Here is a 24,630-nt window from a genome sequence, read left to right on the forward strand (position 1 = left end):
TGCCAGACAGAGATCACAAGCAGGCAGAGAGGCAGGCAGAGAGAGAGAGAGGGAAGCAGGCTCCCTGCTCAGCAGAGAGCCCGATGTGGGGCTCGATCCCAGGACCCTGGGGTCATGACCCGATCGGAAGGCAGAGGCTTTAACCCACTGAGCCACCCAGGTGCCACTGCTCCATCCCTTTTAAAGGCGGCATCACAATTCCGTGGAATGCATAGGCCATGTTTTGTTCATCCATCCTTCTGTGGACGGACGTTTGGGTGGTCTCCCCCTCCTCGCTATCGACTACGGTGCTGCTGTGGACATCTGTGTGCAGGTTTTCGCGGGAGTCCCTGTGCTCGGCTTCTCGGGTCTGTCCCCAGCAGGGGAGCTGCCAGGTACCACAGGGACTCTTAGAGGAGCACCCCCCACGTGTCCCCAGGCCCCCGCACGTGCCTCTCCTGGCGTGCCCCACGTATCCTGCTGACCACACGGTGGCAGTTGGCATGTGGGGCGGGCGTGGCAAGTCGCTGCCCCCTGTGCTGCGTGTTCTGGGGCCTGAGAAGGGGCGGGACAGTGGGGCACTCTGTGGGGCACTGGTTCTCCCGGATACTTCACGGTGTCTCTCCGGCTGGTCCTTTTCGTTCCCCATCTAAGAATGCTCGCTCTCATGGCTGGAAGGGCCGTCACTTCCGACCTGACCACCCGTGGGTCCGGGAGTGGGAATCGAGAAGCGGGTGTTGGATGGTGTTTATCAGACCCTGTCTGTTGTCCCGAAAGCCACGCTTGCTGCTTTGATGAAGTGACACCAAGCTCTGAAGTCTGTCTTCGCGGGGGGCTGTCCGAGTCAGCAAGTGTGCTCTCAGCGCAAGTGTTGGCGTTCGCGGGGGCCTTTGCCTCCTGTCATCCCCCCCCCCGCCCGCTGCTCTTACTTGGATCCCGGGACCTGGCCCGGTGCCGCCGGACCGCCGTTTACAATGACCGCAGTCTCGCGAACGGTAACTCAGCCTCATGAGAGCTTTCCGAGGATAAATGCCATTTACGTCCTCAGAGAAGTCTCCCACCCAGCCTCCAAAATGTAAATTATAAGTTGTAAAGATAATGCGGGGCTCGCATGGCCTGGGGACGGTTCTTCCCGAGGATGGCACCTAGCACTTAAGCAGCCCTTAATAGGCACTTGGACGTGTTTTCCAAAGCACGCTGCTGTAACAGAGCGAGAAAACAGATTATTTTTTATACTCATCTCACTGTTGCTGAACCAAAGGTGGAATCTTTGAGGATGTAGCTTCTCAGATCTTGTGATCTCATCAACTGATATAAAAGAAAATGAAGAAGATTATCCAGGAACCAAGGTACTGGGTGGCCTGGTAAAAGCCTCCCTTGGATTCACCCAAGAAGGGTTCCTGGGACAATCATGTGTCTTCTATTGATGTCACTCTCAAAGTCCCTGTAACATAGAAAGGACAGGCATTCTAATATAAAATGCTTCTTCTGTGGGTAGAGAAACCGAGGTTCAGTGATGGACCTTTTCTAGTCAGATGGTTGGCTGAGAGGGAGTATAAGGCTCAGCTGGGGTCACCATGTACAGTGGTACAGGCCGTGCACTGCACAACACAGGGGAGGAGAGCATCACCAGGATGAACAGAGCAGCCCCTGGCGTCACAGTTTGGCCACCTGGCTAAGCTCCTGTTATCAGCAGCTCCTTGTCCTGCCTTCTAGCCCAGTGTCCTCGATCCAATAGGTACTTCTTTACTCCTTTGAAGACCTGAAGATTTCTTTTCGAATGAACTGTGCAGTTGTCATTTCCTTGTTAAAAGACACGGATTTAATTAATTTAATTAAATTAATTAATTTAATTGATTTAATTAAATTCTCCTCTTTTTTTTTTACAACTGCCTGTTTTGAATACCATTATAAAGAAGTATAAAATTGCACCGTATTACAAACTCAGGCAGACCCCAGAGCTCTATGGGGGACACCAAGTCTTGTTTTTAGGGGCTATGGGAAGGGCTGTCGGGGCCGGAAAGCACGTCCCCTCTGTGGGGAGGAAGGAGCCCTGTGTGCCGTGAGCTGATTGGGAGGCCTGGAGGCACTTCATGCGTACCACGGGGGTTAATCCAGGCCACCTGCTGCGGGCCGGTCTTGTCGTCACCCGGGTTGGACAGATGGGGACCGTAGCTGGGCTGCCTGGCCCAGCCCGAGCCGGCTGTCTGGCTGCCCGCTCCTTTTCTAGAACTTCAAGACCTGTGTGCTTACATTGTTGGTGGTATGAGCAGGCTCCCCGGCCCAAGCCAGACGCTGTCCAAGGGCTGTCTGGAGCACGTGCTCGGGTCCTAGAGGGGCAGTTCAGGAGACTAGGGGGGTGCCCAGGGACAGGGTGGGGCTGCCTGGTGTTGCTGTCATGGACACTAACCACAGCCTCCTTGAGAAGGGACCCTGCTTCTTCCAGAAGTGAGCCAGCTCTCTCCAAAGCCACCAGTTGGGGAGGAATTCTTATAACCAGTGCTCAGTGGGGAGACCGTGTGTGTGAGGCCCTCAGGGACGGCTGAGGAGGGAGAAGCTCCGAGGCAAGTGGGGCTTGGCCTTGGGGCAGGAAGTGTGCCCGGCTTCCAGTAAGGGGCACAGGAGGGTCATTCCAGGACGAGGGAAGACCTGGCCCAGGAGTGCCTGGGGGCCCAGGGGGGTCCACTCTCTAGAACGTGAAAGTATGAGTGGGACCCAGGTCGGGAGGTGTGTGGCCGCGGGGCCCGCCATTGCTTGGACGCCAGGCAGAATATGGGGAAGGAGGCACCTCAGGGCTGTGGTGCTGGCTGCTGTAGAAAATTCACAACCGGGTGGCTAAGGACACCAGAAATTATTCTGTGATGGTTATGGAGGCCGGAAGTCCAGGATCGAGGCGTCAGCGGGGCTGAGCTCCGTCTGAGGGCTCCAAGGGCAGGCCCCCCTTTGTCTCTCAGATGCGGGTGGTGCTGGCGGCCGCTGGGGCTCCTTGGCCTGGGGTGCCTCCCTCTGTCTTCCTCCATCGCCACACGGCCTTCTCCCAGGGCTCTGTCTCGGCCTCGTAAGGTCCCCAGTCACATGGGACCAGGGTCCACTGTGCTGCACTATACCTCGTCTCTGCTAATCACACCCGCAGACCGTTTATTTCCACGGAAGGTCACGTTCCAAGGTGCTGGCAAGGACATACATTTTAGGGGTGCCCAGTACAGCTGGTTTAGGGAACTAATTAAAAACAAGGCTGTCCACACATGGCCTTCCTATGTCCTCAGTGCCTGTGCGCGGGTGGCACGTGCCCGCCGGTGGGAGCACATGCTGATGCCTTCTATGCTTTCTCTTCCCGCAGCCCAACATCGGCCGCCTGGGCCTGCCGCACGGGCCATCTGGAGAGAAGGTGGCCGTGGTGACCGTGGACGACTGTGACACGGCCGTGGCTGTGCGCTTCGGCAGCCTTGTCGGGAACTACAGCTGCGCTGCCCAGGGCACACAGAGCGGCTCCAAGAAGTGAGCATCCCGGGAGAGGGGAGGCCCAGGCACCCCCCGTCCCCGACCCCACCATGACTGCTACTCCCCAACAGGGTCGTCCAGGGCAGGACCCTGATCAGATAGATGCAGGGCGCCTTGGACTCAGCACCCCGGCAGCCCCGTCCAGGCTGAAATCAGGGTCCCTCCCATCGTTCAGGGCACCTTCTGTCTGAACATCAGAACCTTCTAGAATAAGGTTACCACTTCTGCCAAAGTAAGGGCCAGGCCAAGTCTGGCTTACAGACCCCAGAGACCATGGGGTCGCCGGCCCCAGTCCGTTGGGCATGGGTCCCTGCGGTCTGGTCCACCTCCCTTCGTTAGATCCTGGAGATTTTCTGCGGATCATGCTAACTCAGAAACTGACCTGTTAGCGCAGACAGCCGTCAGGTCGTCCCCCCAGCCAGAGCGACGGTCCTGTTCCTTTCTAATCGTGTTTTGGTGGCATATTCGGCAGTAATTTTGGAGGCCCACCGTTAGACCACCCAGTCTGTGCCGAGTGTCCGGAGCGGTGCGGGGGAGGTGGGGTCGTGCCCATTTTACAGATAAGAAAGATGTCACCGGACAGATTAGGCCCCTTGCCCGTGGCCATGTAGATGCTCATGCAGAACCAGGGTCTAGTTTGCTGTGAGCTCAAGGTCATCAGAGGTCGGAGGGGATCGTGCCACTGTTTGGCGTGGGCTGGACTGGCCGTTCTGCGTGGGCTGGACTGGCCCGGCTGCAGATGGGACTCCGTTTGGATGTGACTTGGGTTCGAGGGGCCGGTGGTGGCCCTGGAAGTAGGATCTGGCTTTTGTGTCCTGGCTCGTTGGCCGCCTGCTTCCCTGTTCAGTTGTTGGTGCTGGGTGTGTCTGGTGGCATAGGCCACCGTGATGGGATGGCAGCATCGGGACCCCAGCACCGCCTCTGCCTAGCCAGACACAGAGGCCGGACGGGTCGGCTTTGCATCCCCAGGTCCCTGGACCTGACCGGGCCTCTGCTCTTGGGCGGCGTCCCCGACCTGCCCGAAGCCTTCCCGGTGCACAATCGACAGTTTGTGGGCTGCATGCGGAACCTGACCGTGGACGGGAGGAACGTGGACATGGCCAGCTTCATTGCCAACAACGGCACAAGGGCAGGTACGGCGTGGACGGCCACGCAGGGGACGGCCACCGCCACAGCTGGGCCATGACTGCTTCTCAAGCCGAGCCTGTGTTCCCCTAGCTGTGGGCCTGCAAGTGGGGAGCCCCAGCTCATGGAGGTGCTGCTCCGGGGGCTGGGCGTTCTGCAGCGTGCGATGTGGGATGCCACGGGGCTGGGCAATGCACTCAGGTGTGTCCCCTGGTGTCCCCGCTGGCTAGCAGGACGGGCCATGTGTCCTGTGTCACTTCTGATGGTCTTCCAGCTGTTGGGGGGTCTCAGGCCAGCCTGCCTCCCCTCAGGGCTGTTGCTCATGGGGCTGTCTTCCCACCACACGGGTTGGTCTCAGCGACCATTCCCCTGCGACCAATGCAGTCCCCTTGTGTTCCCCGCTCTGTGTCTCCAGGCTGCGCTGCTCAGAGGAACTTCTGTGAGGGGACCTGGTGTCAGAATGGGGGCACCTGTGTCAGCCGGTGGGACACCTACCTCTGTGAGTGCCCACTCCGGTTCGGCGGGAAGAACTGCGAACAAGGTGAGGGGCTGGCCTGGGGGCCTGCCCAGCCTCGGGGCCTTGGGGCCCTCACTCTGGGGCGTCTGGGCTCCCACGGTGGCGTGCGTGTCCTCAGGCGTGGGCCGCGGTGGGGCGTAGGAGCACACGCAGGACCCGGCTGGGGGGTGTGTGCAGGGAGCTGGGGCGGCAGCTGGGCGGACGCCCGCCCACCCCAGAGTTCCTGTTATGGAGACCTTGAGCCCAGCCAGAGAAAACAGATGCCAACGCTGGGTTCAAAAGAGCAGGAAACAGACAGCCCGGGGCGCATGAGGCTGTTGTCCCTGGAGGCAGCCCCCAGTTGGCGTGCCCTGTGCTGTCATCGGGCTGTCCCCTCGGGGTGCCCCTATGTGACACCGGGGTCTGGAGACACTGAGGCCCACCTGGCACCTGGTTTTTCGAGTGTCACAGACCACATGAGGCTCTCAGTCCACCCATTGTCACCTCCCTGGTCTCCCCCCAAATGTGCTGGAGCCCTCGGCTGGCCAGCGGCCTCCCCACCTCCATGCCCATCGCCAGGAATAGAGCGAGCGACAATGGCCAGTGTGCCTGGGGGTCGGAGCCCACGCGGACACAGATGAGGGCTGTTTAGGCTGCAGGGTTGAGGTGGGGTGCCGGCACACCTGTGTGGTAGTCACCGCACGCCCATACTGTCCTGCTGGGGGACCCTGCTCCTGCCCCCCTGGGTGTCCCACCCAGTAGGTGGGGGGTGGGACACGTGGGTTGTGCTCACAGCCCCCCAGCGCTCCGTCTGCTGAGCCCAAGGATTCAAGCCACCGGGCTGTGTCTGCCAGCCAGCCCGAGAGCCCCTTGTCATGCCCTGGCCAGGACTGAGAACCTCCCCCACAAGCTTGTCTCCCCCTCCCCAGGAAGGCGGCAGGTGACCTGGGGGTGGGCTCCTGGAAGCCTGCAGCTCCCGGACTCAGGATTGGATGCTGGACATGTGAAGTCCGAGACTGGCCTTTGAATTGAAATGAAAATCCTGCCCCCCGACCCCCGCCTCCCCGGGAGCCCACCCTGCCCCCCCTGCAACTGAAGAAGGTTCCCTGTGGCATGTCTGATGTCCGGGCCCCGCACTTCTGTGTCCACAGTCATGCCGCACCCCCAGCGCTTCAGCGGGGAGAGCCTCGTGTCCTGGAGCGACCTGGACATCACCATCTCCGTGCCCTGGTACCTGGGGCTCATGTTCCGGACCAGGAAGGAGGATGGCGTGCTGATGGAGGCTGTGGCAGGCGCATCCTCCAGGCTCCATCTCCAGGTGAGGGAGAACCGCGTCCCCCCCTCCCCTCCCTGGGCAGCGGTGGGGCTGGCGTGCGCCTGAGGTGGGCAGCCCGAGCTCCCAGGCTGCACGCATGGGCCCCTGGCACCCAGGGGCAGGGAGGGGACCTCACCATTTGCCGCCCCCCCCCCGCCCGCACCGGCCCGGAGGGGTCCCCAGCGAGAGTAAGAAAGGAAACACGAGCCGCTTTCCCAGCAGGCCGCACAATCTCGCCATTCATACGCGAGAAGAGCGCAGGGAATCCGGCGTGCAGCTACGGTTCCCACGGGGGGGTCAATTCCAGCGTTTTCTTTCTGACTTTATCGCCGAGATGGAGTAGGTGCAGGGCTGGCTGGACCCATGGCCCGGCCTCTCTGCTGCAAAACACAGCCAAGGTGTGTTTTAGATCCCGGCTGCGGCCCCCGGGCGTCTGGCACTGGAGGCGGTGGCCAGCACCTGCGGGCAGGGGCGGGGATCCCCGAGGCTCAAGGCTGCGGCCACGGGCTCAAGGGGGCCATGTGGCCTGGCACCCTGACGTTCCTGGGTCCTCCCGAACTGGGAATCCCCTTCTGCGGGTGCTGTCTTAATCTTTCTGGACTTTACTGTTTTGCTGATTTAAAACGTTGGGTAAGCAGTTGCTAAAAACCTTTAAAACATGATGTTAACTTGCCATCCTCCCTGGTATTTGCTCCACAAGCAGCTCCCCCTCGCGTCCTCCCAGCTCCGGGGACATTTCATTTGGGGGAACAAGGGGCGTTCCTGCAGGTTGTGCAAGTCACCCAGCGACTCCGGCGGGTGGGCCGAGCCCCGGGCACTCCCGCCCACGCCGCCAGCCTGGGGTTTGATGGGCTGCAGGGTTCGGGGGACTCTGCCCTGGCGGGGCCCGGGATGCAGACCCGCCGTCTCCCGTCTCCGGGCGCTTTCTGTCTGCAGCGATGAGGGGATGGGAGGTTCTTGAGCAAACCCTCTCCTCTGAACACCCTCGACTGTGTGCCACACCCCGGGGTTCTCCCCCCGCCGGAAAGGCCACCTTGTGACCCTTTTCAGACCCCATCTGCCTCCCCACACGGCGGCGCCCGGTGGGACCCAGGATTAGAAGGAATCCCATAGCCAGGTTGCTTTTTCCTGCCTTTCTTCGGGAGTTCTCTTCAAGTACGTGTACGTGTCTATGCATGTGTGTGTGTGCACATGCGTGTCTGCGCGTGTCTGTGCACGTGTGACGGAGGACCCGGGTGCACGTGGCCACAGGGGTGCCGACCCCCTTCGCACAGGTCCTCCATGGTCTTCAGCCACGCTGAGTGTCCGGCCAGACCGAGCTCCCCTTCTGCCTTGGGGCTGGACTGGCTCTGAGCTCCCCACTGTGCCCCAGGGTCGGTCTGCCCAGCCGTGATGGCTCCCCCGGCGGTGGGGGGGTTCCTCACGGAGCTGTGTGTCCTTCCTCTCCGCTGTCCTGGGCCCGGGGACTGCACGTCCTCGTGCAGAGTGGACTTCTGTCCCCAGGCAGAGCGGGCTGTGCTGCGGTCAGAGAAGGTCAGATGTGAGATGGACCCCACGGAGCGTCCACCCCCGTCTCTTTTCATTCAGGGAAGCCTCGTTCCCTCATCACCCAGCCTCTGTGGTGTTCACATCGCCCCTCTCCATCGCTCCTGTGGGCTTCCTGCCTGGTAACACTTGTGAGTGGCGGGGACAGCGGGCGGGGACAGAGGCACTGCCTGGTGCCCCCTGTGAGCTCTGCGTCAGAGGTCCGCAGGGGCGGGACCCACAGACCCATGAGGACAGGGTCTCGGGGCCGTGACTCACCCTGTGCGGGCAGGGGGCTGGGGGCCACAGCCCCCCAGCAGAAGCCTCTCTCCCCAGACCTGTCCTGCTCCCCTGCCCGCCGGCTCAGCCCCAGTGCGAGCCCATTCAGGTCACACTGAAGGTGCAGGCTGTGTATCCCATAATTACAGCTGTCACTGTGTTCCCCTTATTAACTCGTGATGTCGTAGGTTTACCAGCAGTCCCAGAGGCTAGCTCTGGGCCAGCCCTTGGCAAGCTCAGTTCTGCCTCGGGATGGTATTTTTCCTCTGTGGTTGTTTCACTGTTGGAACAAATTAAATTGGCTGTTTTCGACTCAGGTGGTGAATTAGAACTTGCAGCTTGTCGTTCGGCAGCGGGGGTCTCGGTAGGAAAAAAGTGCGCTGTCGGGAGGACGCAACGGCGAAAGCCGAAACTCCCGTGTCGTTTGAGTGGTTACGTTATGGGTAGCTAATCCAAAATTTAGGGGTTTTTTTTGGCCGGGGACTATGGCCAGCTCCTCCGCGTGGAAGTCTGGGTGGCAAGACGAGTGGCCTTGGGGGGATCCCCCAGACCGTCCAGACCCAGAAGTCCACTCCAGGGCCCAACCGGTCAGCTGGGCAATACGGGCATGTTCTGTGTTATTTCTCTGTGGCGTGTCTGAGGCAGCCTCCTGCAGGCTTGTGAGCTCTGTGGGGCAGCTGCGCAGGTGTCCTGGCGTCTGCGGCAGCCCGACCAGCTACAACCAGCTACAACCAGCTACAACCAGCTACGCAGTCATCCCGCCGCCCACACAATTCGGGTAATTGCTCTCAGGCGCCCTCACTCCGCCGGCATTGTCAGGGGGGATCACCTGCCTATTGTCGAATGCTCCTCTCCAATCCGGCGACAGACCGGAGGGCGCACGCAGTCGCTGCGCGTGGGCCTGGAAGTCATGCTTTCGCCTTTGTCCGTAGACAGATGTCATGTTTATTGTTGATCACCAGCCTTGGGCTTCTGTCGGCAAGGACGGTGAGAGAGCACAACCAGGGGAGTGAGGGAGGTTGACTGCACTCCTGTGGACAAAAGGAGACACGGCATAAGAAGGAGAAGAGTCACCTTCTTGCTGTCACTCCCGACTAAGACTAAAAACCAAAACACATAATTAGTTGCATTGTCTTTATAATCAGTTGAAAATACCTTCTGTTTTCCCATCATGATCTCTTTCTTAATCCGTGGGGTACATAGAAGTGTTTTGGGGCGCCTGGTGGCTCCCTCGGTTGAGCGTCTGACTCTTGATTTCAGCACAGAATGTGATCTCGGAGTCTTGAGATCGAGCCCCGTGTTGAGTTCTGCACTGGGCGTGGAGCCTGCTTGGGATTCTGTCTCTCCCTCTGCCCCTCCCAGCACCCGAGCTTATGCACACTCTCCCTTTCTTTAAAAAAAAAAAAAAAAAAAAAAAGATTTCTTTTTAAAGATTTTATTTATTTATTTGCAAGACAGCATGCACAGGTGCAAGTGGCGGGGAGGGGCAGAGGGAAAGGGAGCAGACTCCGTGCTGAGCACGGAGCCCAAAGTGGGGCTTGATCCCACGACCCTGAGATCAAGACCTGAGCCGAAATCCAGAGTTAGACGCTTCACTAATGGAGCCACCCAGGCACCCTGGGAGTATGTTTCTGAATCAGCAAACAGGTGGCATTTTCTAGTAAATCATTTTGTTGATTCCGGCGTAGCTGCAGGTCGGAGAAGGCATGCTGTGTGACTCCAGAGCCTCGAAGTGCGTGGCACTTGCTTCCCAGCCCAGCATCTCATCTTTCTTGTGAATGTCCCACCTTTACGTTCCGAATATGTGTTCTGCAGTTGGGTTCTGGATACATCAAATGAGTGAGGTTTGCTGATTGGGGTGTTCGGACCTTCTTTGTCATTATTGATATTTTTGGTGGTGGTGTTTCTCTGCCCGGTTACTGAGAGACGTGAATTGAAAAAGTTTGCAGCCCTCGTGGTGGATTTATGTCTTCACCCTTTTAGTTCTGTCAAGTTTCGCTTTGTACGTTTTGAGGCTGTGTTATCAGGTGCGTACAAAGTTAGGATTGTTTTGTCTTCCTGGATAAGCAGCGCCGTCATCAGTATGAAAATCGCTTTTATCTCTGGAATTTCTTTGTTTGCCTTCAGGTCTCCTTTGTGTCATTCCTCAAGCTACACCAGATCTCTTTTGGTTGGTGTTTACATGATGTCTTTTACTTTCAGCACTTCTGAATCTTTACATTTTAGGCGTGTCTCTTTGAAACAGTGCGTTAATAGTTGTTTGTGTTTTTCTAAACTGTTCTTTGCTTGAGATCCTCTTTCAACATGAGTATCTTCCGTGAGTTGCACTGCTATGTCCCCGCCTTCTTACACATCTTCAAACTGGCTAGCTTGAATCTCGTCTCCCGAAATAGAACGTTTATCCACAAAAATAAGAGTCTAATGGTCCCCCAAACTTGTTTCCTTGAAAGTTCTGTGGTTCCCATTATTGTTCTCAAGTCTGTGTCTGATGACTCTATTTTACGGATCCCTGGGCGGGGCGGGGGCGGTGCTCTGTTTCCAGCCACTCTTGGTGTTCACGCGCACTGTCTTGTCTCCTCCCATGCTGGGTTATTTTTGATCGAGTGCCGAACATCATATCGAAGACAGTGAGAACTGGAAACTAGAATGGTGCTGTCCCTGCCCCTCACGTTTGCTTCCAGCCAGCCCCCCTCCCCCACCCTGACCGGGCTCTGAATTCCGGTTTTTATCATCCCAGCACCGGGAGACTGGAAAGCTCTGCTCAGCTTCCAGCCTCTGCTGTGTCTTCCAGAACCAGCCGCCAACGGTCAGCAGAAGCGAACACCCCAAGTCCAGTCCCGCAGATTGCCGTCTTCTACCTGGTCGTGGCTCCGTCACTCTGCCTTGAGTCACTCTGACGCCTTCAGACGGCGATGCTTTAGTGTCTGTCTCACGGTTCTCGGTGTTCTCAGGGGGAGGGCTGGTGCCAACTACCAAGTCCCTTGTTAGGGCAAATAAGATCCTGGCGTCGCTCCTGGCTACGTTTTCTTCGAACATGAACACCCTTAGGCCAGTCACTTCGCCAGCAGCTGTTTTTTTGTTTTGTACAAACACATAAACGTGGTGGCCTGAATCCCGTCTCATAAAGTGGAACTCACGCCTCCAGAAATAAGAGCTGGGAACCGCACCTGGGGTTGTTCCCAGTAATTAAGTCCAGTGGGCTTTATTTTACCCGGTTCTGTCCACATTTGACCCTTCTTGCCCCAGAAAAAGGCACGTAAGTCTGAAGAGTGATACGGGCGATAATTAGAAATGAAACTTGGCCTCATTTTTAGGTCTGTCTTCAGCCCCGTGCCCTGTGCTGGTCTGTGTACGTGACTTTTTTATTTAAGTGACTGCAGAGCATTTTCTGTTCTGTTGTCATCAATTCAGCTGGTGGGTCTGGCTCTCCCTGTCCTCCAGATCCTAAACAAGTATGTCCAGTTCGAGGTGTCCCATGGTCCCTCAGACGTGGCTTCCATGAGGTTGTCCAGGTCCCGTGTGACTGATGGGGAGTGGCACCACCTGTTGATAGAACTGAAGAGCGCAAAGGAGGGCAAAGACATCAAGTACCTGGCAGTCATGACCTTGGACTATGGGTTGGACCAGGTGAGTTGGTGCCTGTACCCTCTTTGGAATAGACACCTTCCCCGGGCCCGTGAGAGAACAGAGTGACCCCTCCATGTGCCAGGACCTGCCAGAGTCCTAGAGGACTTGGGGACACACATTCTGGGCTCCCTGAGTTTGGGTCTCGCGGGCTGCCTTATGCTGTGGTCGCCAGTATCTGTGCCTTTCCAGATGGTCTGCTCCTGGACTCTGTGTGTCCCGTCATGGTGCCGTTAGTGCCTTCCATGGTGGTCCCTTGTAGCAGAGCTGTCCTGAGTCATGACCGCGTGCTCGGTTCTGTGCCTCTGGGGCACGTAGGTGAACAAGGCACGGGTCCTTCCCCCAGCATGGTGCTGTGTGACAGCGGCTGAGCAGATGAGCCCCGGGTACCAGAGGGGGCCAGGGCACACCGGACAAGTGCTCCCGTCCCAGATGGGCATGTGGCACTCCAGGCAGGGCTCACTCCCAGCACGCTTGGTGAGCCACACTCGATGTCCATGGTTTGCAGACAGTAGCAAGAGGCCTTTTTTTCTGGGACACTTCGGGCTCCACATGAGTTCTGTGCCCTTGGAGTCTGGGCGCTTCTCCCACTTGGTTCTGAGAATAAGCAGCCCTCCAGGGCCTGAGGGTCCAGCGGGAACGTACTTACATCCCGGCCACGGTGCACACAATCTATACTTGCTGCCATCTTGCTGCCATCTTGCTGCCGTCTCCCTAGATCACCAGTGCTTTCTCGGAGCGGCTCGGGAGTGGCGCCATTATGGAGGTGGCAGCATTGCCTGTGTCCCCCCCAGCTGGCCATCTTGGCTGTGCCGAGATGGGGACGCATGTCCTGCGACCCGGTTCCCACTCCTGCCCATCCCCCGCACGCAGCCCGGCACACACACAGCCCGGCTCACCCCCTGCCCGCCCCGTTTGGAGGCCCAGATGCCCTAGGGCCGTGGGGAGTTGGCCAGAGTGACTGTGTTTCAGCCTTCGAGCACGTTCCTCCCAGGTGTTTCCAGCCTGTGGCTGTAGCCCCCTCTCTTCGCTCAGGACACGGTGCAGATCGGGAACCAGCTCCCAGGCTTGAGGATGAGAAGCGTCGTCGTGGGCGGCGTGTCAGAGGATAAGGTCACGGTGCACCGCGGTTTCCGGGGCTGTATGCAGGTACGGCAGGGCCGTGGGGTGCGCCCCGTCACAAGATGCCCGCAGAGCCATTGGTCAGCCCGCTGGTTTTCAATAAATGAATGACGGGCCTCAGCCAACCCCACCGTAGCAGACCCTGCTTCCAGCTTAGACCCATCCTCCCCGCGGTTCCCCTCCAGGCCTCCCCCTGCATCCCCGTCCCCACACCACAGTCCACCACCTGCAGCTCTGCCTTCCTGTCCTGTCTAGAATGTGGCCTTCGCTGCCCCCACCCCATCGCCCACATCACCTGACCAGTGCCACCGTCGTCCCCTGGAGCAGGTGTTCTAGCGGCAGCTGGAGTGAGCTGTTGATCGAGTAGCCCCGGTCATGCCCCTGGGCCTCCCGCTGCAGAGAAGGGAACCCTACGTGCATCCCCTCCACGCGCCCACCTTCCCCAGGGGCGGCCTTTGACCTCCCCACTGTCCTCCAATGTGCGGCCCCACGTGGTCCCCATCCTCTGCTGGGATGCCCCTCCCCGCCCCGAGGCACCTTGCCTGCCTTCATCAGTGGCCACGCTCTCCCTCAGTCCTCGTTTACTTTTTCTTCATGCACCAACCATGGTGCTTTGGGTCTTCGTTTCCAGGCAGCTAGTCCACCTACCTGGACCACACGCCCGAAGGCAGCACATGTGATACTGCCCTTCCCCGTGCCGGTCCAGCTCTGCATAATGAGGCATTGCTTCTTGGGGACCCGAGAGAGTTTGGGGCTCTCTTAACCCCTGGTTGCCTTTTGAGGTCCCTGCAACCCCAAGAGGCTGGACTGAACCTGGCTGCCCCTTTCTAACTCAGGGAGTGAGGATGGGGGAGACGTCCACCAACATCGCCACGCTGAACATGAACGACGCCCTCAAGGTCAGGGTGAAGGACGGCTGTGACGTGGAGGACCCGTGCTCCTCCAGCCCCTGCCCTCAGCACAGCCACTGCCGGGACACCTGGGACAGCTACTCCTGCATCTGCGACAAAGGTGGGAGCCCCGCACCTGCACCCCACTGTCCCCAAGCCCATTGGGGGAGGGCAGTGCTTTGGTGTGGAGAGCGCATTGGGGCGCGCGAAGCAGGAGCACCCCTGCCGGGGCTGCGGGTCTGTGAGGCCTGAGCCTCCGTGACTGGGAAGAGGGGTCGCTTCTCAGAGTGGATTCGTACATCAGGTCCTCACTTGGGACGTGGGGCCCTCCTCGCTTTATTCTCAGAATGCATGATGAGAGGAGGGAGAGAATTCATGAGAAATCCCCACTTTCAAAGTTGATACTTTCAGTGGTCGCCTGGATTTTGAGGGGCTGTGATCCCACCGCGTGACCTGGGGTGGCTGGGACTCCCTCCCCTAGGCCTCCCGCTCTCCCTATGGAGGGGGACCCAGGAGGCCCTCGTCGCTGCATTTCCAGGTCCGACCCACTGCCCGTCGGTGTGTCCCGTGACACCGAGCAAGACACCACGTCCCTCCATGGCGGCATGGCAGGGGGAGTGGAGTCTGGGGAAGACGCAGATGGCCCAAGACGTCTTCCCCCAAGGCTCTGGCTCTGGACCAGGGACGAGGAGCGTCATGGGCAGGTTCTGGGGTGGTGGTGACGCTGGCCTGTCCCCACAGGGTACGTCGGAAGGCAATGTGTGGACGTGTGCCATCTGAACCCCTGTGAGCATGTCTCGGCATGCGTGCACAGGCCCGGCTCCCTGCGGGGCTATGCGTGCGAGTGCGGGCCTGGCCACTACGGCCAGTACTGCGAGAACAGGTAGGAGCAGCCCCTCGCAGAGCACGGCCACCACGTCCCTCCCACGTCTCTTCTCCTCTAGGTCACTTCATGCAAAGACACACAGAATTGTGGCTAACGTGGGCATAGTTCTGGTTTTTTTTTCAAATTTGTCATGAAACAAATAATACTCTGAGCAAGCATCTCAAACTAACCCCGTTGGAGTGGGTTTGCACCCAGAAACATGGGGCGAGAGGAGCGCCTGCTTCCGGAGCCCCACCGCGCACGCGGCCGTGGGTGCCGAGCCGCAGGGACCCATCCCATGAGCCGGAAACAGAACATGGCTTTGTGGGGCTGTGAGAGCCTCGAGTAGTGTGGCCGACTGGAGCCTGGGACTCCCAGGGCCCCAGCTGCCGCATGGAGCGTGAGAGGAGTAGGCGGAAGCGGGAGGTGGGGGTGGCCTGGAGGCAGACCGTGTCCCCAGGGGCTGGCACTGCAGGCACAGAGGGCTGAGGGGGCCGTAGGGAGAAGGGGCGCACCAGAGCTCAGGGGTCCCCCTGTCATATGTGCAGACCCACGAACGTACAGAGCCCCCGGCTCAGCTGTGCCGCTGTGGTTATTTTTATGCTCGTGCTGTGTGTACTGTCGTTACTTAATAACTGCTTGCCAGGTGAGCGAGTGAGTAGGAGAGGTGGCCTGCCGGTCAGGTGGGTGGACAGACTGCCGTCAGCTGAGACAGAAAGCCCAGGGTGGCCCTTCGTTTCGAGGAGCCTGAGGGGTTTGGTTGGGGCGTGCGTCCCACGGGTGGGTGAGCAGTAAGGTGGAGAGCGGAGTGGGGGTGACAGCAGCTGGCAGTGGCCACAGCCTGGGAGGGGTGAGTCTGATCTCATGACCTTTGATGTCCCACATCTTGGGGCCTGCTGGGCTCTCAAGAGCAGCCTGGGCCCGTGTCCTGATCCCAAACCCAGACCCAGCCCGTGGCTGCTCAGAGCTGACCGCGGCGCCTGTCACGTCTGTGGAAAGGCAGCTTGGCGTCTGGGGGCACACAGGCAGTGTTTGCCTCAGGGCACCCCAGAAAGCATGGATGCCCCAGGATCCTGTGTTGACAGACACCCCAGGTCCTACCGGAAGGCTGCCCAGGGCAGCCGGGCTCCGTGGGTTCCACTGGGGCTGGGGCTGCTGCTAGAGCTGGCCCGGCTGTGGGGTCACCCGTCACTGAGCTCCCCCGTGAGCCAGGCACCGTCGTCTGGGTGCTGGGACAGGGTGAGCACAGGTCAGTGCCATTCCCCCCTGCAGGGAGCATGGCAAAGTCATGCTCCGGGGGAAGCCCAGGTTGGGATACTCATCTGTGTTTTCTGTAAAAAAAAAAAAAAAGTGAGCAAACAAATCATTTTAGAAATAAGTTTTGTAGTAGAAGCCTGGGACTAGGCTTCTATAGACCTGGGACCCCTGGAGTCTGGGATCCTAACGGGTCAGGGGCGAGTGAGGTTGGGAACCAGCAAGGGGAAACTGAGGCTCCTCCCGGGAGGGAGGGGTCCAGAAGCAGGCCAGGTGAGGCTCCTGGCCTCCGACATCTTCCTCTGGTTCCGAGGACGGTTACGCACACCTTCCCTTTGCTCTCCTATTTCCCCAACAGGATTGACCTTCCGTGCCCCAAAGGCTGGTGGGGGAACCCCGTGTGCGGACCTTGCCACTGTGCCGTCAGCAAAGGCTTTGATCCCGACTGTAACAAGACCAACGGGCAGTGCCAGTGCAAGGTGAGCCCGGCTCGCAGGCAGGTACCGGCTGCGTTCCCACCTCCCTCCAGTGGCCATGCCTAGAGATAGCCATGTGCACGCCCACGTGCACACACACACGCGCACTCAGGTCCTGAGCCCCCAGAGATGGCCGTGTGCATGCCCATGTGCACACACACGAGGTCAGGTCCTGAGCCCAGGGAAGTGGCTGCTTACTGAGGCACTGCGTACCCCTGGGCTGGTCTTCACGTGGACACTGGCGTGGAGCCCTGAGAACTGAGTCGTCAGCCGCACACCCAGTTGGTAACAGGAAACGGTAATTTCCATGAGGTTTGCTCAGCCTCAGCACCGACCACTGTTCTCTGTCTTGGCCTTTTTCCTTGGGCTCTTGTCACGCTGACCCTCGAGGATGGCTGGAATTTCTAAACCACGGAAAGCTTTGCCCACACCCCAGCCGGGGCGTCTGCGTTCTGTGCAGCACAGTCACCTCCTGCAGCGTCAGACCTGCCGCTGTGCTCCCAGGCAGGCCCTGGGTCGCTGTCCCCGCGGCATCCTGGGGAAGACCATAGCCCTTCAGAATCGTGTCTGCACGGCTGTTGAGCTGCTGGTCATTTGGAACCCAGAGGAAGGATCTGTCTCGTTGGATGAGGGCCACGTGCTGCGGGGTGTAGGTTTGCCGGCCCCAGAGGGGAGATTGCCGGCACGGGTCCCCTCCGCACTCCGGGAGCTTTAGCACCGGGAATGTCCCACGTGTGCTCATGCCCTTCTGGAAACACAAACGTCTGCTGAAACATTTAATGAAAAACCGCACTGGTGGGAGCAGATGGGGACCGGGCAAGCCACACGGAGCCGCACGGCAGTCGCCCATCCGTGGGTGGCATGGCAGGCGGGAGGGAGGCTCAGAGCGCATTTCGAGAAAATGTGCCTCGAATTTCTTCTCATCAGAAATTATAGAAAATGCAGAAAGGTGTCGAAAAGTGACGCCCATGTTCCCGCCCGGGGTGACTGGTAACGTGTTTGTGCCTCCTCCCAGGTGCTCAAACACACATGGTTGGACCTCCCTGTGGGGACGGTTCCATGTCCCTGCCTGACCTGGGACCTGGAGACAGGCCGTGGCTCTGCTGAGTCACAGCCCATCCCACCCTTCAGCAGGGGATGCTGGAGTCCCCTGCAAGGGTGGTATGGCCAGAGATAGGCACAAACCCGGGACTTTGCAATCTGAAGCCCATGCCCTTGACCATTCCCTGACCTGCCCAGTGGTGGACCTTCAGGTGCCTTCTAACTTTTCACAATGAAAAAAACACACCGTGTAAACCTCCATCTGAATCCAGGATCTTTGAGGACAGATAGGCAGGTTGCCCGTGACAAGTATTAGCTAAGAAGTTAGGGGGGCACTTTCCCAGACAGTGCTCCTGCCCCGTCAGGCACAGTGGGCAGCCCAGAAGCTACTCGTGGGGGGGATGTGGGTGGAGGGTGGCGGGGAGAGGCCCAGGAGCTCGACCGTAACTTTGGCGCACCCAGGAGGCATCCCGCAGGAGAGGAGCCTAGAGTCCCATGCACCTCTTCTGGCTTTTGCAGGAGAATCACTACAGGCCCCCGGGTCAAGATGCCTGCCTGCCGTGTGACTGCTTCCCGCACGGCTCGCACAGCCGGGCCTGTGACATGGACACGGGGCAGTGTGTCTGCAAGTCCGGCGTCATCGGCCGCCAGTGCAATCACTGTGACAACCCTTTCGCCGAGGTCACCACGCTCGGCTGTGAAGGTCTGAGTTGCCCCTTGACCCCTTCGGGCCGTGTCACAGGGACAGACTACTGGGCTCCTGCACGCGTGCCCGTGTCTGTGTGTGCACCACACACTCCTGGGGTCTGGGGAGCGTTCAACAGCCTCATGGTCTGACAGTGTGCACTTGGCCTTCCGTGACCTGGCCCTCCTGGAGGGCACAGGTCAGAGCCTGGGTCCCCCCTTCCCCTGTCCTAACCCCGATGAGGGTCCGGTTCTTGGTGGGGGCAGAGGACTCCGAGAGCCACGTACACTTGTGGGCATGGCCGTGGCCGGCTGAGCAGCCTTTTTTTCCCCCCGTGACCCCAGTGATCTACAACGGATGTCCCAGAGCATTTGAGGCTGGCATCTGGTGGCCACAGACCAAGTTTGGGCAGCCGGCGGCGGTGCCGTGCCCCAGGGGCTCCGTGGGTAAGTACCATGGCTGGTGGCATCCGTTCCAGGCGGGAGCTTGGCCGAGGCATGTGGCTCGCGGAGACTTGGCCCAAGCGTCTGGACGCGTGGGATGTTCTTTAGCCAAAGTGTTGGGGGAAGATAAAACCTTGTTCTTTAATAATAAATGACAAAACCTGGAAAAGCCGTAACGCAAACATGACACATGCGTACGGGCCAGGATGCAGGCCGCTTTGCCCCTCCCAGCACCAGGTTCTCTATAAAATGGGGGTGGTAGCTGCGTCCACACCCTGAGGGGTGTCTGGAGACCCAAGGGCACGACCCACCAAAGCGCACGGCTGCGAGTCGGGTTCGTGGCAGGCGCGCAGGGCCCACAGACGCTGTGGGTATTTGGCACACGATGGACTGGGTTCTCTTTTTGTGGACTTGCTCACGTGTTTGCTCACGGCGGCTGGGCGGCTCGGGCAGCTTCACCGTGGCCCTGGGCACGTGCGGAGAGAACTTGTGTTGGTTTTGTGGCCGTGGCACCTACCTGTCCCTGGGCTGGCCGAGGGGTGCGCTTCACACCCCCGCCGGGCACACTGGGTTCAGGTACACACAGGTCAACGAGCATGATCACTAATTGGGGTTTCAGGTCTTCCTCCCTGTTCCCTGTTCCCTAGGCAACGCCGTGCGACACTGCAGCGGGGAGAAGGGCTGGCTGCCCGCGGAGCTCTTCAACTGTACCACCATCTCCTTCCTGGAGCTCAAAGCCACGGTAGGCGCCGCCTTGGGGAGCTGCGTGCGTGTGGGGTCGGGGAGCGCGGACGGCGCAAGGCCCTGCATCCCACTGGCTGGGGGCTGGGCCCGGCTCAGGACCGTCGCGCCCACGTCTGTCCTGAGTGCCCACGGCGGAGCACGGCTGCTCTTCCTGTCAGGACCAGCCCTGCGTCTGGGTCTGCAAATGAGGGGTCTCCATATTCTGGCCCGCTGCCCCCAACCTCGCCCTTCGTCACTGCCACTCCCCCGGTGTCTCTTTCCAGCACTTTTTGGCCTGACCGTCCCTCCTCTTTGGTGCCAGAGTAGTACTCACCAACGTCCCTGCTTGGTTTGGGTTTTCAAGTTCTTGCCTGAAAAGGAAGTTTCTACGAGAAAGGATCAGGTGTTCTGAATCACAGGAAGGAGCAAAGCAGCCGCGGTGGGCGTGCAAATATCTCGTGTGCTCCCCCTTCCCAGAACGAGAGGCTGAGCCGCAACGAGACGCAGATGGACGGCGACCGGTCCGTGCGGCTGGCCAAGGCACTGCGGAACGCCACGCGCCCCCCGGGCCCGCTCTTTGGCAACGACGTGCGCACGGCCTACCAGCTGCTGGCCCGCGTCCTGCTGCATGAAAGTGGCCGCCAGGGCTTCGAGCTGGCGGCCACGCGGGACGCCGACTTCCACCAGGTGACGGCGTGCGGCGGGTCGCCCCCGGGGGGCCCCGTGGTCCTGTGGGGCTTGAGGGCGGTGGGGGGTCCGTGCTCAGCTGCGCGACACCCCTGCTCCCACGTCCTCAGGGCAAAACTTCGCTCTGCACCCGGGCCAGGCCAGCGTGGTGACCGGGGACACTGGGTGCGAGTGCTCAGGGTGTTTGGGCGCGGACACGTGTGGGGCACAGTGTTGGTGGTGGGGACAGTCACCGTTACTGAAAACGGCCCCTGAGCGCCGGCCGGTGGTCTGCGCGGCTCGTGTGTTAGCCGCTCGCTGCCCACGCGGCCTGCGGTGGTGCGCGGTTGCCACCCATTTTACAGGTAAGGAGACCGAGGCAGAGAGCCAGGGGCATGTAGCTCGTCGGGGGCTCCGGAGTCTCCGCTCCCACCTCGGGGTCCTGCTTTCAGAGATACGAGGTCTCACATAGAGACCGTCCTGTTCTGTGTTTAAGTAACGGGTCCCTAAGAAATGTCTGTTTATGGTGGTTGGTGAGGAGACCCTCGTTCATCCTCACGTGTCTGATCTGCTGGGCAGTGAGCGTCAGAAGCCATGATGCCTCTGGACCCCTCCCCAGGCCTCCCCATCCATGCAGAGACCCCCCCGGGGAACCTCCCCATCCACGTGCCTTCTCCCCTCTGCATCTCGGAGTGTACGTGGGGGAGCCCCCAGCAGAGTGTCTCCCTGACGCACGGCTCCTGCCCCCCAGGGTCTGTCCCCTATCTGATCCTGCCCAGCCTGGTCTCAGGGAGCTGGAGACTTTCCCGAGCCTGGTGTGCCCCTGCCTCCCGCCATGTCAGTTCAGCCTCCTGGGGCCGGGCTCACTCACCCGCTGAACGCTGTCCATCTGTCTGACAGGACGTGGTCCACACAGGCAGCACGCTTCTGGCCCCGGACACGCAGGCCGCGTGGGAGCAAATCCAGCGGAGCGAGGGGGGCACCGTGCGGCTGCTGGGCGGCTTCGAGGCCTACGTCACCAACCTGGCGCGCAACGTTCGGAGGACCTACCTGAGGCCTTTTGTCATCGTCACCGCCAACATGAGTAAGGCTGCGAGTCTGCGGGGCTGGGGGGAAAGTGCGCGTGCTCCGGGGTCGGAACCCGGGGGCCTGTCTGGGGGGGCCCTGCTGGGCTGTCTTTAGGGGACGGCCAGCAGCTCTGGCCTCTGGTGACTTGTCTACAGTAGGGAATCAGGACCCTCCTTGTCCAGCCTCTCAGAGCTGAACCAGAGAAACACACACGTGACTCCCGGGCTCCAAGCAGGAATCGGGGCGGGTTAGAGGCTGTGTGGTCGGCTCCCCTGGGAGGTCTGCAGGCCTCTTGGGACATGGGTGTGAGGCGTCCAGAGGGGCATGGCCGGGGTCAGGCTGCGGGTCCCTCCCTCCAGGCTCACCAGGGGAGGCACAGACCCAGGGAAGGACAAGGGACAGGCCGGCCGGGTACCTGGGCGGCGGGGGGATGTCTGCCCTTCCTGAGTCAGGGGCTGAAGGTCAGCAAGCGGGTACCTTGTGAACCGAGTCACCCCCAGCGCCCGGGAGGCGCCACCCTGAGGTCCAAGGGTTTCTACGGTCAGATTCCTTCCCAGGGAGAAAGCCCCGGACGGTAAAACCAGCCCCGACCTGACCCACCCAGACGGAGCTGGCCAAGTCCCCGAGTGGGGGGTTGGGGCTCCTGCAGGGGACGGCCTTGCATGGGGCCGGGGGGGGGGGGGGGGTGATTGCCTTGTGCACGCCCGTCACTGGAGGGGCTGAGCCTTAATCTGGAAGTGGTGGCCCTCACTGGAGCCCTGCGACCGGCTGGGGCGGGGCCTCCCGTGCTGGCCAGGAGACGTTCTGGCTTCTGCATCTCCTGGGCCCTTCCGGGGGCCCCCGACGGGCCTGCCTTGTGCTGGGGTGGTGGTGGGCTCAGGGCCCCCGTCATCACTGGGGGCGGGAAAGAAGGATGCGTGTGCTTCTGCAGAGCTGGCCTCGGGGCCGGACAGGACCCGGACACGGTGCGGCCTGCAGCCCGGGGCCTCCTGGAGCACTCAGGCGGTTCCAAGTGTCCTGCCTACTTCTGCCTGCAGCCCTTCTGGCGTTGTCCCTGATGCTCTGTGGCCGGGAGCATCTGTCCTGCACTGGGTCCTGTCTGTCCTCCTGTGTCCTATGTTCCCTGCCACCCCTGACCACCCAGCAGCTTGGGCGGGTGCCTGGCCTGTCCGTGTGGGCAGCCCGTGGGCTCCCTTCCTGTGGGGGCTGTTGGACCAGTCAGCTCAGTGGGATGACGTTGGGGGTCATCTGGGGCGTGCAGGGGTGATGGCCTCTCCGTCGGCAGGCTCCTCAGAGCGGTGGCGGTCGGTGCCAACAGAGGGGTGACCCCACAGCCTCCGAGAGCCAACAGGACTCAGGAGCCCCTTGGGTCGATCCGAGTGTCCACTCGGGCTCTGCCGGCCGGGAAGCAGGTTCCTGTTCTCCGGCCGTCTCGATCTTACCCCAGCCGGCTGGTCCCCAATGCCGCCGTGACGTCTCACTTCACCCTCAGGGCTGGCGCTGTGTGACTCAGCGGGTCCGGGGGGCGCAGCAGAGTGGAGGCGACTCTGTTAGGAAGGCTGCCGCTGGTCAGGGCGGCGGCTCTGGTTGGTCTGGACGCGGAGCCGGTGGAGGGCGCTCTTGGGAGGACCTAGGGGCTGGATGACAAGGGGGACCTGTCCCCACAGTTCTGGCCGTCGACATCTTCGACACGTTCAACTTCACGGGAGCCAGGGTGCCGCGATTCCAGGACATCCGTGATGAGTTCCCAAAGGAGTTGGGGTCCTCGGTGTTCTTCTCCGCCGACTTCTTCAAGCCGCTGGAGAGCAAAGGTGAAGCCTCGTGGACGCCACGGTGCCCCGCCGTTTGGGGGAGGGGTGGGGGCCTCCGAGGGTCCTGTGAGAAGGAATAGAACGGTTCTTAGTAGCGGAGCGTGTTGTGTGCGTGCGTGTCACACGCGTGCCCTGAGAACAGGGTCGCCGCGGGGCGTGAGCTGGCGTTGGACCCCCGTGCCGCGGCCGGGTGTCTCCGGCAGGTACTCGGCTGTCTCGTGACGTGACAGATGAGATAACACCTGACACACGTGCGCACTAGTCTTCCCTGATGGGTTGGGGAGGATGCCTCTACTTGTGGGTAATTGTAGAACCTGCCCCCCTACCCCACCCCCCACCCCCTGCCACCGCCAGCCAGTTTTCAGTCCTGGGTTGGGGTTACATTACCAAATGGCTTAAACATTTGGAATTTTCTTTTTCTTTTTCTTTTTTTAAAGATTTCATTCATTTATTTGAGACAGAGCACGAGCAGGGGGGCAAGGGTAGAGGGAGAAGCAGGCTTCCCGCCGAGCAGGGAGCCTGATGGGGGGCTCAGGCCCAGGACCCCGGGATCATCCCCTGAGCTGAAGACAGACATTTGCCTGAGCACCCCCAGGCGCCCCTGGGATTTTCTGAGAGTATATTTTTCACAGATCCTCTCCAGCTACTGAAAATGTCTTAAAATAATGGGGACGTGACAAGGTAAAATTCTGTAGTGGACAATTTACAGTTTGAGGTGTTTTTAGTAAATCAGTCCGTCAGCTGCGTGGCATTATTTGGGTGTCGGAACCTCTGGAAGAGGATTTTACTCTGATGCGGGATCCACCCCGACGCCGTCTTTCATACCGTCTTTTGGCGGTCTGGGTTTTCCCGCATTCGGCCGAGTTCCCAGCGGTCGTCAGCACTATCGGACGTGCGGACCCTGCAGATATCGCCGCTCATCCTGACCCAAAAACGTTGTCCGTGCTTGTGCTCCTCAACGGACCCCGGGTCCTCCTCTGTCTCTGAGGCTGAGGCATCCGGAGTGGACAGGCAGGAGCCTCGTTTGCTTTAGACGGTCCCACGAGAGAAGCTTCTGGTGCTTGCTGCCCTGCTGGGGGACGGCGGCCTGCTGACATCGGTCCCCTCAGCTCCGTACGTGGTGCCACATTCAACTTGTCTGTTAGCCGGAACCATCACCACGGAGTAAACCCCGCCAGATGTTTTACTGATGGGAAGCCTCGGCCGCCGGGCTTGGGTGGCCTCTCCCCCTCCCACTGCTCAAACACCTGACAGGTCCCCTGGAAGGCAAGCAGAGGAGAAAGCATCCTGTGCTCCTAGAGCCAGAACTCAGGGCCAGATCTGGGTGGATGAGCTTGCAGGAGCTAGAGGGGGTGCAGTCTAGCCCCCCCAGCCCCTGGCATCCCACCGCCTCCTGGTGTCCCTCCTGGAGGGGCTGCCTCTCTTCTCTGAGTGCTGGATGTTGACATAGAGCCCTAGGGCTTGGCCCCAAGGGCTGACCTCTGCCTGCGTCTGTCCCCCGCCTCAGGCTTAGGCAGGCCAGTGCAGACACCGACCTTCCCACCTTGGCTCAAATCCTTCTTCGCCCTGACGGGCCCCTGGACAGGCTTCCATCCCAGCCCCGGACTTCGGGCCCTTCTCCCCTTGCCCTGACCCAGCCTTGGCCCAGATAGTGTGTGTGTGTGCGCGCGCGCGCGCGCGGGAGCACGCATAAGGCTTTTCTCCTGAGGCGAGGGAGGGGCCCCTGCCTGCCCTCCCCGCAGG

General features: G+C 60.4%; 1 protein-coding gene across 2 annotated transcripts in view; it reads left to right on the plus strand.

The window, feature by feature from the left end:
• Positions 1 to 24,630, plus strand: part of LOC111157611 (cadherin EGF LAG seven-pass G-type receptor 1) — a 134,048-nt gene that overhangs the window by 90,599 nt on the left and 18,819 nt on the right. For both annotated transcript variants that reach the window (XM_022519170.1, XM_022519171.1), the window contains exons 6-20: positions 3,320 to 3,477; positions 4,450 to 4,613; positions 5,021 to 5,146; positions 6,253 to 6,419; positions 11,661 to 11,846; positions 12,879 to 12,992; positions 13,802 to 13,976; positions 14,597 to 14,738; positions 16,333 to 16,453; positions 18,011 to 18,194; positions 18,521 to 18,622; positions 19,267 to 19,361; positions 19,820 to 20,029; positions 20,909 to 21,092; positions 22,744 to 22,887. In XM_022519170.1, coding sequence (XP_022374878.1) covers positions 3,320 to 3,477; positions 4,450 to 4,613; positions 5,021 to 5,146; positions 6,253 to 6,419; positions 11,661 to 11,846; positions 12,879 to 12,992; positions 13,802 to 13,976; positions 14,597 to 14,738; positions 16,333 to 16,453; positions 18,011 to 18,194; positions 18,521 to 18,622; positions 19,267 to 19,361; positions 19,820 to 20,029; positions 20,909 to 21,092; positions 22,744 to 22,887 — 2,272 coding nt within the window. The remainder of the gene's footprint in view (positions 1 to 3,319; positions 3,478 to 4,449; positions 4,614 to 5,020; positions 5,147 to 6,252; positions 6,420 to 11,660; positions 11,847 to 12,878; positions 12,993 to 13,801; positions 13,977 to 14,596; positions 14,739 to 16,332; positions 16,454 to 18,010; positions 18,195 to 18,520; positions 18,623 to 19,266; positions 19,362 to 19,819; positions 20,030 to 20,908; positions 21,093 to 22,743; positions 22,888 to 24,630) is intronic.

The sequence above is a fragment of the Enhydra lutris genome, unplaced genomic scaffold, assembly GCF_002288905.1.
Source record: "Enhydra lutris kenyoni isolate GAN:26980312 unplaced genomic scaffold, ASM228890v2 scaffoldscaffold55, whole genome shotgun sequence".
Classification (NCBI taxonomy): domain Eukaryota; kingdom Metazoa; phylum Chordata; class Mammalia; order Carnivora; family Mustelidae; genus Enhydra; species Enhydra lutris.